This window comes from Mercurialis annua, linkage group LG2 (genome assembly GCF_937616625.2).
Source record: "Mercurialis annua linkage group LG2, ddMerAnnu1.2, whole genome shotgun sequence".
In the NCBI taxonomy this organism is placed as follows: domain Eukaryota; kingdom Viridiplantae; phylum Streptophyta; class Magnoliopsida; order Malpighiales; family Euphorbiaceae; genus Mercurialis; species Mercurialis annua.
In genome coordinates this window covers 12,843,069-12,861,114 of record NC_065571.1, presented here as the reverse complement: position 1 = coordinate 12,861,114, position 18,046 = coordinate 12,843,069, and the positions used below count along the sequence as shown (strand labels likewise).

The following is an 18,046-nucleotide window of genomic DNA, read 5'->3' as shown; positions in this document are numbered from 1 at the left end:
TTTTCCTGAAAATAAAATGATAATGAAGAAGCTTATGGTAAGAAACAGGAGATGGTAGATATAAGCTACAATTTAGTTCATCGAATGGGATGCATCATGCATGTATTTATAGCTTCTTACGACATATATGGCTCCGACTATACAAATAATTATACAAACACAATAGTTGTACAATAATAATACAACGTAACTGTACGTAGGGGGAACTTAGAACGAGTTTATGGTAGGCAATTGTGCACTTTATAATTTTAACTTTTTGAAAAATAATTATGTATTTAATAGTGTAGCTATTTTGCCTTAAATTCATATGCATAACAAACTAATGAAGGATTGTCATGTTGGAATATTTAATGAAAAATAAATAAACAATAATTAAAGATTTTTTTATTGTAAATATTCATTAGCACATTCATTGGGTGGGATACATATTCCCACTATATGTATTGGGAGTTTTTCACTTCTTTAGGACCACCGTATTTGATTTTTCTATTAGTTTGTTATTCTACAAACTGGTTAATTATAAGTTTAGTATCTATAGTTTTAAATTTAACTTTTAACTATTATCTTGAGTTTCTATTTTTATATTATTAAGTATGATTGGTTATTATTTACCCACTCATCATTATATTTATACATTAAAATAAATGTTTATTATTTTTAAAAAATAAATTTTGTTGCTCAATAGTTTTCAAAAAATATTATGATAAAATAATTACTATTAGTTACATCTTACTATTTTTTTTTTATAAAACTTGTAATTGAAATATAAACTTATAATTGAAAAATTGTGGATACAAAAAACTTATAATTGAAATTTAAGATGTAACTATTAATTATTTTATCATTTACATTTTCGATTAAATGGTTAAAGTTGAGCCCACAATTATAACCATTTTATCAAAAACAAAATCCTAAAAATATTCTGAAAACATTTTACTTCGGAAATTTTATAAAATTGGACAATTATGCAAGCTTCAAACTATATCTACTTTCGGGATTTATTTTTACAAGTTTTTGATTCCTTAATTGATTATTTTGTACAATTAACCTTTTATTTTAGCTTAGGAAGTATTATATGAGTTTGAAATGAAGATTATATGTCCGGAAATAAATTTTGAGGTTGGAGATATTTATTCTAATTTACAAAATTAAACGAATCAAAATGTACAAATCAGTTTTAGAAATATACTTTATGGTAGAAATTATGGAATCAAAATTATACAAATTATAGCTCATGGATTTCAGAAATTTTAAACTTAGTTTAAATATTTTTTAAAAAAATAAAGTTTATGATAGAATAATATCAAATACTTTTACAAAATATAATAAAATAAATAATTTATACAGTTAAAAAATATAGGAGAGAAAGTTAACAACTTAAATAATTCAAAAAATTCAAAATTAAGTACTTTATGTAAACTAAATTTATGAGAATAATTTGTTGCTAAAATTTAATACTAGTTTTTAATATAATAATTTTTATACTTAAACAAGTTTAAAAAATTAAATATAAATTATTTAGAAAAATTACTCATAAAGTTAAGTAAAATAGCACTTTGTTAAATCAAATTATTTGTACCCAAAAACCATTGAACCATCACAGATGTAAAAGAAAACGAAAATGTTATTTTTATAGCATTTTACCATCTTTGTATGACCTATAAATTTTGATCATATTACACTAACGGCTGAAATTTTGAGCAAACTTTCAACATCATGAAAAACCCTATTTTATTTAATTTAACCGAAAACGGGATATGATTGAGAAACACTTGTAATTTTATTTTATTTAACAATTTTATTTAATTTAACCTAAACTCTTGAGAAAATGATATTTTCTTGTCCTCTTCTCTTGCGAGAGTGTCTATTTTATTCTCTCTTTTTGATGGTTTTATTGAGAATTCTTCTTAATTTTTTACTTTCGTCTTTTAGCTTCATTTTATGGAAATGGATAATGGCGAAAAGCGTTGCGGAGGGAGACGAGATGGTTGTAGACATCTCCTTTTGGGACAGATAGAAAAGTAATAAGAAATTGAAGCGTGCAATGATAATTTTCAGAGACACCTGTCCGGATGACGAGCTAGCGATCCGCATGTTAGAATTCAAACGGATTAGATCGATACGCAACGGCAAACTTGAAGGATTAGATCAATGCACAACGACAAATTTGATTTTTTTTGCTTCTTTAAAAATCATAAACGTCGTGACATTTCTGTATATACTATGCCGTTTAAAATACTTAATCTGCCCTTTTTGATAACAAAAGAGGAATTTGCCGATATTTTGATTTTTCAACCGAGGGTTTATAAACACCTATTTTCCGGACATGTAAAAAGTAATAAGGGATTGAATCGTCTAGTGATGATTTCAAGAGAAATTTGTCCGAGTGATGAGCTTGTGGTCCGGTTGTTTGGATTCAAGCTGATTTGATCAGTGCGCAGTTGCAAATTTGAAGGATTGAAACGTAATTATCTGCAAACAGACTATAAAAATAAAAAATTCGAAGAGATTGTAATCTAAGTCTATTTTTTTTGACTAATTGCAATTTATTAAAAGTTTATAAGCCAATTTGCAATAAAGCGAGCCAACATTACTACTAGAAGGGCAAATATCGCCTCTAACAACAACCTCGTCGAGGAAATGAGAAGAAAAGTCAGGACTCAGCAAATGTATTAAGAAGAGCGCACCCAATTTAGGGACGAAATCGTGGATCAACCCGCCACTGATCAAAAGTGGCTCAACAGTGTCTTAAGTGAGAGGCAACACGAGGCAGAAATGAGGAACAATAATATCAAGATGAAAGAAAACCGCAGAGGCATCCTGCCTTATTTAAAGAGTCTGTCCTGCACCGAAGTGGTCAAGCTAAACAAATTCTATTTGGGGGTTATCAGATATATCTTTCACTTCAGAGCAAAATCAAGAGTTCTTTCACGCCGTTGCCAACTTTCGGGATCCGAAGACCCATGTCACTACTAGAATTTTTCCATTTAGCTATGTCTGTCGCTAAATGGACAAAAAATCCGTCGCTAAACGGATTACCAACGGATTGAATTCGTCGATAAGTATTAACGGAAAAAAAATTAGCGATAGAATTTTAAAAAATTAGTGATGGATATGAATCTGTCGCTAATTTTTTCAAATAAAAAAATTATTTTTTTAATTTAAATCGTAAAATAAATTATTATTTAATACGTTGCCCACCGTCAATCATCCACCCGCGATAGGTCACCCACTGTCGCCCAACCACGATTTTTGCAAACTTCCTAGTAGATCATCCATGCTTCCATTAACCTCACCCAAGACTCTTTAACCCTTAAACTCCCCTACGCGTAACTCTATATTAACCAACTCAAATTCTTATTATATATCCATGTAAATTACATTTTAATCTATACTATATATAAAAGCACGGATGGGGGGGGGGGCATGCAAATTTACTGAATAATCCTTTTCAGTTTATTACTAAATAAAGGTTTTATAGTCATTAACTAATTAGTTATTTAATTAATCACTATTATAATTAAAGTCCTAATTAGAATAGGTCGCTAAATTATCTCCAATTTAATTTTTAGTATGTAAAAAATAACTAAATTATCTCCAAATTAGTAGAAATACCTATCTTTTAGTTTGATTAACTACAAAATTAAAATACTATATTTAGTCAATATATTATTATTTAAATATCTATCTTAATAATATTTTTAAGATATTATTAATAAAAATAAGTTAATCTATACTATATATAAAAGCACGGATGGGGGGGACATGCAAATTTACTGAATAATCCTTTTCAGTTTATTACTAAATAAATGTTTTATAGTCATTAACTAATTAGTTATTTAATTAATCACTATTGTAATTAAAGTCCTAATTAGAATAGGTCGCTAAATTATCTCCAATTTAATTTTTAGTATGTAAAAAATAACTAAATTATCTCCAAATTAGTAGGAATACCTATCTTTTAGTTTGATTTAACTACAAAATTAAAATACTATGTTTAGTCAATATATTATTATTTAAATTTCTATCTTACTATTTTTAAAGATATTATTAATAAAAATAAGTTAATTATATAATTATGGTTATTATAAAACCAAAAGAAGAATAAATTCAGTATGAAAAAAAATTTAATAACCGAATATATTATATTTATTTTTATAAAATATTTTAACTAATTTAATATTAATTATAAATAAAAAATTGATATAGTTATAATAAATTCACTAACATGTACATTGACGAGTTACGTTACGAGCCACGTGCATAGCACGTAATGCGAAACTAGTATAACTAAAACGAACAAATATTTACTCCCGCATTCTAAAATAATTATTTTTGCATAATAATTATTTAAAATAATTAATTTCATAATAATTATTTAAAATAATTATTTTTTCATAATAGTTATTTTTTAAAAAATAATTATTTTTCATAATAATTATTTTAAAAAAAATAATTGTTTTATTAAATAAATAAATAATAAATAATATTTTTTAATAGCTTTTTTCATAATAGTTTTCTTAATGATTATTTTTTAAATAAAAAAATTTCATAACTAATTATTTTTAGTGATAATTTAGCGATAGATTTAATAATCCGTCGCTAAATCCGTGGAATTAGCGACAGATTGCTGCAAAAATTTAGCGACAGATTTCAAATCCCTCATGATTCTTGTCAAATTGTTGGCGGGAGTTATCTCGCCAATAATTTGACGGATTTCGCAACAGATTAGAAATTCGTCGCTAAATAAGTCGGTAATTTTTTTTATTTGTCGCTCAAATCGTGTTTTCTAGTAGTGTGTGTTCAGGTTTCACAATGTTGAAATTTTCCCACTCATCAAAGAATTCTAGGCGATCTTTGGAAAAGACAACAGTGCAACCGTAGAAATCGCAGTTCCTACAATGGATTATCCAGCCGTACAAAGACTAGTTCTTTGGTTTGCCTTTCCATCCAATGAAATAGAGGAGCCGAAAGAAGGGAACTACCTCTATTTTCCCGCTACCATTACTAGAGCTTAAGACACGGATAGAACAAGTAACAATTGGGCCAGAATAACTAGTTTTTGTCTCTACGCGTAATTTTTACTCTACTCAACCCAAGGGCACGCCGACATTAAAATCGTGGACATCATGAAAAAAGTGGAAGAAGAGGCTGATCCTCTCCTATGATCTTAAGAGAAATTTTTGATGGCTTAGACAATTTCGGAACCACTCGACTACTTTCCAGAAGTCCTCTGCTTCCATAGATTTGGCAGCACGAGAAGCTACGAATGATTAATTACTCCATATGCCAACCCGCTACTATACTTATCCAAGAGTTTTTTGAGCCGTCACATAGTCATTCAGAAGCCCAACAATTGGAACACATAGTTCGAGGCAATCTCCGAAACTGCGATCCGCTAGAGATGCGCGGTATTTTGTTATGAACCAACCCGATTATGTCGACGTACAGTATGGGATGAAGCAGGAAATTGTGAAATTCCCCTTTTCTTTCTCAAGCGTACCACTTTGCCAAGGCTTCTTAGATAAACTCATAACTTATTGGGCAAGGAGACAGATGGAACAAAATCTAAATACCAACAAGAATGACATAGCTAGCGAATATTACAAGGTTCGGGTTTCCCTACAAAAGAATGATGCATCGACTCTATTGAAGAAAAGAAGGACTAGAGAAATAACTGAAGCCCGAATCAATAAAGAGTTGATCGAGTATTAGAAACAAGCAAACATGGTTTTTTGCAGGCTTGGCGTCCGTCGACCTTCTCATCATCCATGATGCCACCAGCAAAGCAGAAGTGACGACCCCGCCCATGCTTGGGGCATTTGGAGATATGCTGTCCTAGTCTATCCCGCTATGTAATAGCTTACTTTTTTTTATTTTTGCATTCATGTATTTTTGAACAATTTGTTTATTCGATTCATTTAAAATTCCAGGAGTCGATAGTGAAATCTGATTTTGCTCATTTATGCGACATGTCTTGTCTCATGGCATGTTATTTTCACTTATCATACATGCATATATGATAAAATCAAATTATACAGTTAGCTTATTCAATAACCGGTACAAGAAAGTGAATAACTCTCAGACATAATTCTATTTCTATTTCAATAAGTACTACCCCTAAGTAATGTGAGTAATCCAAACTATTTAAGAAAAATGGCTAAAAAAGAGTTGGCCATAAAAAGGCTTGGCCTTATCGTAGCGCGCTCACATTAATTATAGACAGTATTTTCTTATTTTGTTAGTCATATCTTTTACATATACTGACTTGACCAAACTATAAAAAATTTCTTTCGTTTGTCATCTCTCTTTATAAAACTATAACCAGTCTCGAAATCCTAAGGGTTACTCAGTAATTAGCACTACATATCCAACTCCAACTACAACATTTTTGAAGATTAATCACAATGTAAGATTTCTTAAGATTTTGTTATGCACATTTAACTTTATTTAAACTTTAATTCATTAGTGTCATAGGGGAAACCTGCATAAAAATTATGTTATGTAATTATCTCCTTATGAGTTTGAACAGTAAAATTTGAAGGAATAAATTTTGAGTATTTTAAAAATTTATTATGTTTGGTCCACGTCTTTAAAATATTTATTATTTAATATTTTTATACACCTTAAGAGAATTTCTTTTTGGATTCACTGCCCATTAGTACTAGTCTTATTTTAACCAAAAATTACATTCTTTATATCTTGAAGAGAATAGCAGACAGGTTGCCTTGTCTTACTAAGAACTATATGTAAATTTGGCCAGTTAAAAATATTTCTGCATTTAATGAGCTATAGCTTTTTTACAAACGGTAACTGAGTTATAAAAAATTTAAAAATGGTTACTGACAATAATATTTTTTTAATCAAAACAGTTACCAAATTTTACAAAATTGGAAAAAGGTTACTGAACTATAGCTTATAAAACAATTGCCGAATTATAGATATGGATAAGCAAAAGATGTTCGACTATGCAACAAGCTGAAAATCATTTTATAAAGAAGTTATATTTCAATAACCGTTTTGTAAAAAATTTATATTCTGACAACTTTTTTTCTAATTTTATATATTTCGGTAACCATTTAGTAAAAGAACTACTGTTCGGTTACTATTTATAATTTTTGATTACTTGATTACATTTTGTGAAAAAATTATAATTGGTAACTGCAAAACTTGCCCTTTTTTTTATAATTTTTAAAAAGGATGTAATACGAGGACTAACCTTGCCCTTTTTCCATATCAAGTAAAAGAATATAAGCAGATATAATCGACAATGAAAAAGAAATGACTCGGCCAAGGAAAAGAATAGCTAATTGTATTGCATGAAAAGGATCTAAATCACTAGCTCACTACAACTTTTAATGAATAAATACAACTTTTTATACACAAAAGCAAATCAAAGTGAAGATTTAATTTATGAGTACTGATCTTGATCAGTTGAGTGTTGTTGAACAGATGGTGAACAAGTCTTGGGAGAAGGCTCAGAGGCAGCAGGAAGGTCTTGAAGAGCAGCGAGCATGCGACGAATGCTAACGGAACGAGCAGGCTTGAAGCTGGATGATCTTTTCACAGTGTTGGAAAAGATGTTCGATGAATGTGAAAGGATGATGTAAACCAATGCTTGAACCAAAGCAAACATCAATACCTTCAATAACATGTCTCCTAAGCTGCTTTCCATCATCATCGTCTTCGTTTACGCCGGTTAGATATGGGCCGAAGGGAGTATATGAATGTGATTTTCGATGAACCGAGTCTAGGTAAGATTTTTCCGTTTGATGTAACGAGAGAAATATTCGATGGCTTAACTAAGGTGAATAAATGAATATATATAGAGAATGATAAGAGGAAATTAAGTTGGAAGATTTTAGGCTTGCATGTTTGACTTAGCTAGAGGAACTTGACAAAGTTGAACAAATATTAGGTATCAATTTAATTAGTTTATATAATACTTACGTATAGGATGATATCTATAAATGTGTTTACGTAGAAGTTGCTGCTAGCAGCACCCGAGAAGTCATAGGGACATCAGACATGGTCAATCCTGGCTTCTAGAACTCCTATATGGCTGCCTAGTTTGAAAATAATTTAAAATTTTCTATTGATACGTACTGTTCTAATTAAAATCTCTAATTTATTCAAAACACTTATGAACATTATTAGGCATAAAATTCACGTGGCTTTAGATCCACTACAAAAAATACTGTTGTATTTGATAACAATAATTTTGCAGTTAATTTTTTTTACTGTTAAAAAAATATTTTAAAGTAATAATTTTAAAAGTTGCTGCCATTAGTTAAGGTATAGCAGCATTTTATAAAAAATTTGTTGTCAATTACTTAAAACAATATTTTTACTATATATTAATAACAATAATTTTAGTATTATTAGCAGTAAAAATATTTATTGCTAATTTTAACATTCGTTGTAGAGTTTGAAAGGGGATAATTTAGTTTAATTATCATTATTAATTGTTAAATGGGACCATGACATAAGTTGCTTGGAGTACACGAGTGATATTCTGCTGATATTATTATTATGAGAGATTCTTAGATAGATTCAGTCTATCACGTCATCCGTAGACTAGCCTATCATATTATAACACGTCATTAAAATAATGGCACTATCGTAATTTTATTTATTACTTATTTACACTTTTGAATTGTAATATTACGATAGTGCCATTATTTTAATGACGTGTCATGATATGATATGTTTAGTCTACGGATGACGTGGTGGACTGAGTCTACCTAAGAATTTCTCATTATTATAGCAATCTGAAAAAACAGGGGAAGGTCACTTTATACGTGGCTTGGGAGATTTTCTTTGCCACGTTAGCTTCTGTTATTGGAATTTGCTGACATGGCTAACCAATTAATCAAGGGAATTGCCAATTTGTTTTTTCTTTTTTTTTTAAAAGCTAACAGATAAACTTTCTCTATTTATAATCCTCATCATCATTTTCTTGTGAAAAAGCTAAAATAATGCCATTAGAGTAAAGGCATCAAACACAAATTAAAATGAACAAAAGCAGTTCATATAAAATTGCTTTGTTTCTTAAAGTATTTTAAATTTAATATAGGCAAAAAGTACAAAAACAAAATCCTCGAAGTTTTCCCTAAAATGAAGATCAGCCCTTTTTGTTTTTTCTGGTACAATTATGTCCCCATGTTTTTTAAATTGAATAAAAAACCTTTAATTTTTTTTATTGAACAAATAACCATTTTGTTATATATAACTGTTAACGGCGTAAAATATCCTTAAGATAAAGATTCAAAAATGTCTTTAATATTTACAATGTATCTCAAATTAATCATTCAAAAAATTTAATTGATAGACAAAATATATTAGGGATCCAACGCACAGTTTTTTATTTTTAATTAGAAGTATAAAAAAATGACTTCCGGGGAGCAGAGGTCGTTGGAGTTCTCAGTGAGAACAGACCTGGTCCGTTCTCACCGGGAACAGATTAATCAGATTCATCGATCTGTTCTCATCTGAGAACAACCGACGACCTCCGGCCAAAGGATGTCGTTTTTTTTTTAATTTAAAGGGAAAAATGTCATTCTGGTGTGTCGACGGTCGTTTTTTCCGAGGGTGGACGGAGTTAATCTGATGACGGCAGTCCAATTTTTAAATTAATATATAATTGGAATTTAATTAGATTTAATTTGTTTAATTAGTTTTTAATTGAGTTCTGATAGGATTAATGAAGTTTTGATATTATTAATTGGATTTTGATTAGCTAAATTTAATTGGTTGATTTGGTTTAATTATATTTTATTTATTTTAATAAAAAAAATTAATTAATTAGAGTTAATTAGGAAGAAGAGGGTGAAATAATGCTAATTTTTTTATAAATATAAAACTAGTAAAATATTTAACATTAAAATTTTTTTTGAACCTTTTTCTTAATGTCACGTTAGCAAGTTAACGGCAGTTTGTAAAATATGGACGTAAGGGCTTTTTTGTTCAGAAAAAAACTAAAAGGGCTTAATTGTGCCCAAAAAAAATAAAAAAGACTGATATGTACTTTTAAAGAAACCTCGAGCTTTTTTTAGGTTTAATGGCGTAAAAAATCACAAACTTTGGCGTGTTTTGCAAATTTAACACAAACTTTTAATTTTGGCAAATTAAATCACAAACTTTTGATTTTTTTTGCAATTTTAGCACCGATCGGTTTTCCGTGAAAAAATGCTGACGTGGACGCCGGAACAGTGATTATTTCGGTGTACACATCACCATTTTTCTCTATTTTTTTGAAGGAAAAATGATCGGTACTAAAATTGCAAAAAATTAAAAGTTTGTGTATTAATTCGCTAAAATTAAAAGTTTATGTTAAATTTGCAAAACACGCTAAAATTTGTGATTTTTTACGCCATTAAACCTTTTTTTATACCTTATGCTTTTAATATAATTAGATATCTTTTACTTACCCTTGGTATATATATACAGCATCTATACATGCAAAAGTAACTCGAAAACGAATCTATACTATAATATAATCTTGAACTCCAAATTAAGAGAAAATTACAAGAATATTAACTTCACGCTGTTTATTTTCTCTATTAGCCACTTTCAGTTTTTCTTACATTTCCTAGCCTTTTATTCTTTACCGTTGGTGACTCATTGTCTTAATTTATTTCATTTACTAGCCATACTTATGTATCGTACACGTGTGTCTGCAACTTTTGATTCTAGAAGAAAACCAACAAATTCCACTTCTTTAACCTCCCTGAATTCTCTTATCCCGAGTGATGGCGCGTCTTCTCACGGCTGGCTTATAATCATCAACGACACATCCTCGGTTCCTTTTCTTCATAGCTCTCAATCTTTGATCATTAATCAATTTTTTTTCATTTAATTCAATTCAAATCCAAATATTATATATTTATTCAAATTTTTGTCAAAAAAATCAACCAAAAACTCATTTTTCTTTTCAATCTATATGATTGACCTAACTTTCTTGTTCATGGTGGAAACTTCTGTATTGGCGAGAATAAGTTTTTGAATTGATTAATTTTGGACGCTTTTATACATTTGGGTTTTAATTTTTGTTTTGTTTCTTTTTTATGTATTGTTCTTATTCTTCATTTGAATTATTATGGCAAACCCATCTGGAAGCCATCATCAAAAAGAAGAAAATCATGCTTCTTCTTCAACCACCATTTATGTATGATTTTTTTTATGCTCTTTATTGTTAGTTGGTTATGATTTTTTTTGTAATATGCAGAAGTTTTTCTATGATAAAAATGTAATGGTTGGAGTTTTAAAGATTCACGAAAGCAATCCAATGAGTTCAAATATTAATCTTATTTTTCAGTTTGCAGGGTTGAAAAAAGGGTCCAAAAGGTCAAGAGAAAATAGATCAAAGGTGTTAGTTCTTCAGTTGCCGAAGAAACTTGGAGTTAGATACATTTTCTTGAATTTGAGTTAATATCTCCATTTCCACGTATTAGTTATTCCCTGTTAAGGTCGTTGGTAAGTCTGATCTGACTACAATTTAACTTAATTTTTTGGACTTATTTAAATTAAAGATTTCATCTTGTTAGTTCTGTTGATAATTAGCTTATGGACTACATCATATTCGATAGAATGCACTTAAAATATGCAGAAGCTAATAATAGTGTCAAAGCTAGTACTGTAATACTTTATTAATAGGAAGATGTTTGAATTTGTTGTTAATTTAGATTTTTGAGATGGTTGTGTGGGACATCTATACTGCTTTTAGATGTATTTTAGTTGTTTATTAGATGTATCTGAAATATATTATTTTTAAATTTTTATATGTATTAAGTGATATTTATAAACCTGTTTTTGCTTACTGCTTTTCTCTAGTTTTGCAGTTTAATGGTTTCATCAATATGTTTTGCTAGAAGTTTAGTCTACTTCCTTTATTTTGAAGAATGTAGTTGAGCTAATTCTGAGATGTATCTGTGCTATTTATGAGATGTACTTTACAATTGAATATGATTAGTACCGATTTGTATTGTTGGTTCGAATTTAGATTAAAGTCTGCCTATTTCAAGATAGGATTTGTAAAAGTTACATTTGATGGTGTGAATTCTTAAACTTCTAGACTAGTGTTACTTTCTTGAACAATAATTTAATTTTACTTGTATAATTTGCAGTTATGTATACATATTAGATACAGAAACAATACATTATACATACAACATTGGTACATCGTTGATACATCATAGATACATCATTTATTATATCTTCTAGAATCAGTCTCCAATTCATAATAATTATTTTCAACAAATAAATTTTGGAAAAAATGATACATTGTAGATACATCGTCGATGCATTATTTTCTATAAACAAAAGTAATTCAAATATCCCTATTTAAAGAATCCATTATGACTAAACCACATCCTTAACTAATTCAAGTTTTTGGGTTTTTAGAGACCTGAAACAAATTCATCCAATAATAAAAAATCTAGTACAATTGCCAAATTAGTTGATTAATTAACCAAATAAAACTATAAGAACTGAAATTGAGTTACATATATGTTATGATACATTAATGATACATAGAAGATACATAAATGATACATTGTAGATAAATTGTCAATGCTTTATAGATACACAGCTGATACATCGTAGATCCATTTTTTCATTTTTTTGGATTATTTTAACGAAATAAATTTTATAGATACACCATAGATTATAAAATTTAAAATCATATGCTCTTATTAACAACATATTGGTTGATCTGCCATAAACGTTTAGCTATCACTAACAAAAATTTAAGTAGGTTCAGTTTTTAAGTATATGTTATTATGTATATATATTACATACATCGACGATACATTATATATACACCATTGATACATCGCTAATACATTATAGATATATCATTCATTATAATTTCTAAACAGTCTACAACTCATTATAATTATTTTCAACGAATAAATTTTGGAGAGACTGATACATTGTAGATACATCGTCGATACATTATTTTCAATGAACAAAACTAATTCGAATATCCCTATTTTAAGAACTCATTATAACAATATTACATCCTTAACTAATCCAAGTTTTTGGGTTCTTGAAGACTTGAAACAGATTCATCCAATAATAAAAATTTAGTACAATTGCCTAATTAGTGAAATTGGTTGATTAATTAACCAAATAAAATTATAAAAACTGAAATGGAGTTGCAAATATGATTTGATACATTAATGATACATAAACGATACATAAATGATACATGTTTAAATAATTCTGACACGCTGACACACGTTGATGCGTGACTGACACGCTTTTCTGACACGCGTGTCAGACGCGTTACTGTCACGTTGTCACGCGTTTTTACAGCTGTTAACACGTTTTTTTTTGACTTTTTTTTCACTTTAAGTGTGACATGTGTCTATTATTTAGTGGTTGGCTAGTAAATGTAAACTTTTAACTTATTCGGTTATGAATGTAAAGATTTTGAGTTTGGGCTATTTGAGTAATATTTGGTCTATTTTGGAATATTTTTGTTTTTTTCTCCCAAATTAATTTTAACAAGTGGATCGACTACAAATTTCCATGTGGCAATTACTCATTTAAAATTAATTTTATTTTTTAAGTCATAAAATATGAAAAGTTAAAACTTGCAATAATTAAATTTATTTCAAAACTTATAAATATTAATAGTATAGAAAAACTCTTAAGATTTTATAACTTATAAGCATGAAAAGAGAAACTCTTCAAATTTCATCGCCATAAAATTTATAAAATTCTATTAGTTTAAATTTAAATTAAACTACATTACATTTTTTTATTTTTAATATATAATAATATAAAAAATATTTCATTTCTCATAATTTAAAAATACATCCTATTGAATATTAAATATTTTAAAATAATATTATAAGAATTAAAAAATTAAATTATGAAAACTAAAATACTTTTATATGGCAATTACTCATTTAAAATTAATTTTATTTTTTAAGTCATAAAATATGAAAAGTTAAAACTTGCAATAATTACATTTATTTCATAACTTATAAATATTAATAGTATAGAAAAACTTTTAAGATTTTATAATTTATAAACATGAAAAAAGAAACTCTTTTCAAATTTCATCGCCATCAAATTTATAAAATTCTATAAGTCTAAATTTAAATTAAACTAAATTAAAATTTTTTTATTTTTAATATATAATAATATAAAAATATTTCATTTATCATAATTTAAAAATACATCCTATTGAATATTAAATATTTTAAAATAATATTATTAGAATTAAAAATTAAATTATGAGAACTAAAATACTTTTATTTCATTATATGCTAAAAATATGAATAATCTATATCTATCTATCTATACTATCTATACTTATAGACTATAATATAATCTTGAACTCCAAATTAATTTTGACAAGTGGATCGACTACAAATTGCCATGTGCCAATTACTCATTTAAAATTAATTTTATTTTTTAAGTTATAAAATATGAAAAGTTAAAACTTGCAATAATTAAATTTGTTTCATAACTTATAAATATGAATAATTTTAAAGCTAAATTTAGTTAATTAAAATTTAAAGTTATAGATTTTTATAAATGTGATGGTTATAAAATTTGAAGAGTTTCTATTTATGTTTATAAGTTATAAAATATTAAGAATTTTTAAATGAGAAAAAAACAAAAATATTCCAAAATAAATCAAATATTACTCAAATAGCCAAAACCCAAATTTTTTACATTCATGACAAAATAAGGAGAAAGTTTACATTTTCTAGCCAACCACTAGATAATAGACACATGGCACACTTAAAAGTAGAAGAAAAGTCAAGAAAAACATGTTAAACAGCTGTCAACAGCTATAAAAACGCGTAAAAACGCGTCAATAATGTGTCTGACACGCGTGTCAGAAAAGCGTGTCAGTTACGCATAGGCGCGTGTAGCGTATCAGAATTATTTAAAGAAGTATCGTTTATGTATCTTTTATGTATCATTGATGTATCAAAACTTATTTGCAACTCAAGTTCAGTTTTTATGATTTTATTTGGTTAATTAATTAACCAATTTCCCCAATTAGACAATTGTACTGAATTTTATTATTGGATGAATCTGTTTTAGATCTCCAAAAAACTAAAAACTTAGATTAGTTGAGAATGTGGTTTTGTCATAATGAGTTATTGAAATAGGGATATTTGAATTACTTTTGTTCATTGAAAATTATGTATCGGCGATGTATCTATAATATATCAGTTTCTTCAAAATTTATTCGTTGAAAATAATTATTATGAGTTGGAGACTCATTCCAAAAATTATAATAAGTGGTGTATCTATAATGTATTATCGATGTATCAATGTTGTATATATAATGTATCGTTGATGTATCTAATATATATACATAATAACATATACTTAAAAACTGAACCTACTTAATTTTTTGTTAGAGATAGCTAAAAGTTTATGGCAAATCAAGCAATATGTTGTTAATAAGAGCAAATGATTTTAAATTTTATAATCTATGGTGTATCTATAAAATTTATTTCGTTAAAATAATCCAAAAAATAAAATATGGATCTACGATGTATCAACTGTGTATCTATAATGTATCGGCAATTTATTTACAATGTATCATTTAAGTATCTTTTATGTATCATTAATGTATCAAAACATATATGTAACTCAACTTCAGTTCTTATAGTTTTATTTGGTTAATTAATCAACTAATTTCACTAATTAGGCAATTGCAATAATTTTTTTATTATTGGATGAATTTATTTCAGGTCTCTAAGAACCTAGAAATTTGAATTAGTTAAGGATGTGGTTTTATCATAATGGGTTCTTTGAATAGGGATATTAGAATTACTTTTGTTTATAGAAAATAATGCATCATCGATGTATCTACAATGTATCATTATTGTCAAAATTTATTCGTTGAAAATAATTATTATGAATTGTAGACTGATTCTAGAAGATATAATAAATGATGTATCTATGATGTATCAACGATGTACCAATATTGTATGTATAATGTATCGTTTCTGTATCTAATATGTATACATAATAAATATTTTAGATACATCTAAACAACATTAAAGATACGTCTCAAAACTAGCTCAGCTACATTCTTCAAAATAAAGGTAGTATACTAAATAATCAAAGCATAAAAAATTAACATGAAAGATATTAAAATTTTAAAATATAGAAATACATATATGAGACATATATGATAGAGTTTCAAATTGTTAAAAATATATCAAATATAGTTATATATACATGTCTGATACATTATAGATACGTAGCATTTGTCGTCCAAAGTATAAAAAGTTACAAAAAATTAACTTCACTGTCTAATTATACATATGTGATACATTTAGCTATACTTGGAAATTTTCAGACTATAATTGGATAACATGTTTGTCTTGTGAATTATATCAACAATTTCTTTAATTGATAATGTCACGACCCAAAATATTGAGCCACAACCGGCGCTAGGGAACGGGAGTGGTAGCTCCGGAACCCGTAGCAAGCCTCAAACCACAATTAATTTTTCGCAAATAATAAACAAATAACAACAAACAATGGAAGCAAATATACATATATAACATATAACTAAATATATACACTAACTGTTTCAAAACCTCGCGGGCTCTAGTTACCGTACCCTGTACGAACTAGCCTCGCGGTACTATATACATTAGTTAGTGTATCCAACATATCACCGGCATCTGGTGCCGTGAATGAAACATAAAACACGTAGCCTATCAAAACATATAAACAAGACAGCAAGTATTATGTACAATCAAAATGTACTGCTGTCTAGACTACGACTCTGTCAACGCGGGACCACTACTGCAGCATTCACAGAAGTCAGAAACTAAACATATACAACTGACTTCTGGACTTCAAAATTGGCCTCTAGCTAGGTCCACATACTAAGTACCTGAAAGACATCAAAAGGTGAGGGGTCAGTATTTGGGAAAATACTGAGTGAGTTGTCATTTACTAACAGTATTAATATAAAAACATAGCATCGCATCTCAAGAAAATATTAATATAAAACATATAAACATGTATTTGATCCGTACGAAACTAATATCCTAGCATGCGACACATTTCTCGAATAATCATTGTCATTTAACCCAATCGTAAATATCAATTGCGAGTCCAACTCGCTGGTGGCCCAGCCACTAGATACGGGGACTTCCAGGCTACACCGTAGCCGAGTTCACTCTCGTATCGAAATCATAACCCAATCGTAAATTTCATATTCATCAACAGCTCCCAGCTGTGTCAAGTCATTTCTCAAATGCAAACATACTAGACTGACTCGATACTGGTGATCACACAGCCTATTGACACCCAATAGGTAGCTAGTTTCTTCGGATCGCATACTAGTTATCGTATATACATTTGATAGAAACATATAATATTTAATCAAATCATCTAACATGCGATGCGTAAAAACAGTATACATATCAATATAAAATGACTTTATATATATAATACACGAAAGTAAAGTGCAACTCACAGTGACCGCAATCCAATCAATAATGTGGTCGATGAAATGATATGCCCTCGCTATCCCATGTCTACTGACCTCTCTGCTCTGACACGTCTGATAAATCGTTTAATAGTCAGACGTGAAACTAGTAATTTTACTCACATAATACTTCTAAGTTTTAGGGTTTAATTTCATTTTAAACTTATTTACGTATTCGATAACTTTAATCGTATAGTCGACTTCGCGAATACCATTTCTCATAATTGAGAATCGCTTAACGTCCTTGACGTTTTCCATTACTATTAGTTATCTAAAACGTCGAGCTAATCTCAAGATTAATGATTCTCAAAGTTCGAAATCCATCCTTTAGAGTCAAATTACTCAAAACGTTGAATTTCTACATCAAATATTCATCATATACACATGGATACGAGTCGGGGTGCACGGGCGTGCATTTTGGTGGGTGCACGATCGTGTAACCAAGTACACGTTCGTGCACCTCAGGGGTACGCGTTCGTGTACTTCCAGTACACGTTCGTGCACCATGAAAGTGCACGTTCGTGTACTTCAGGTACACGTTCGTGTACCTTGCTAGGT

General features: G+C 28.5%; 1 protein-coding gene across 1 annotated transcript; it reads right to left on the bottom strand.

Moving 5' to 3' along the window:
• Positions 1 to 7,295: 7,295 nt before the first annotated feature.
• Positions 7,296 to 7,887, bottom strand: LOC126667391 (uncharacterized). Its single transcript, XM_050360350.2, has one exon. It carries the CDS (start codon positions 7,679 to 7,681, stop codon positions 7,412 to 7,414), a length of 270 nt encoding a protein of 89 aa, XP_050216307.1. The 5' UTR covers positions 7,682 to 7,887; the 3' UTR covers positions 7,296 to 7,411.
• Positions 7,888 to 18,046: the final 10,159 nt, after the last annotated feature.

Bases quoted from the DNA above. Each gene is read 5' to 3' on its own strand.
- LOC126667391 (XM_050360350.2), bottom strand. From the start codon at position 7,681: ATGATGATGGAAAGCAGCTTAGGAGACATGTTATTGAAGGTATTGATG.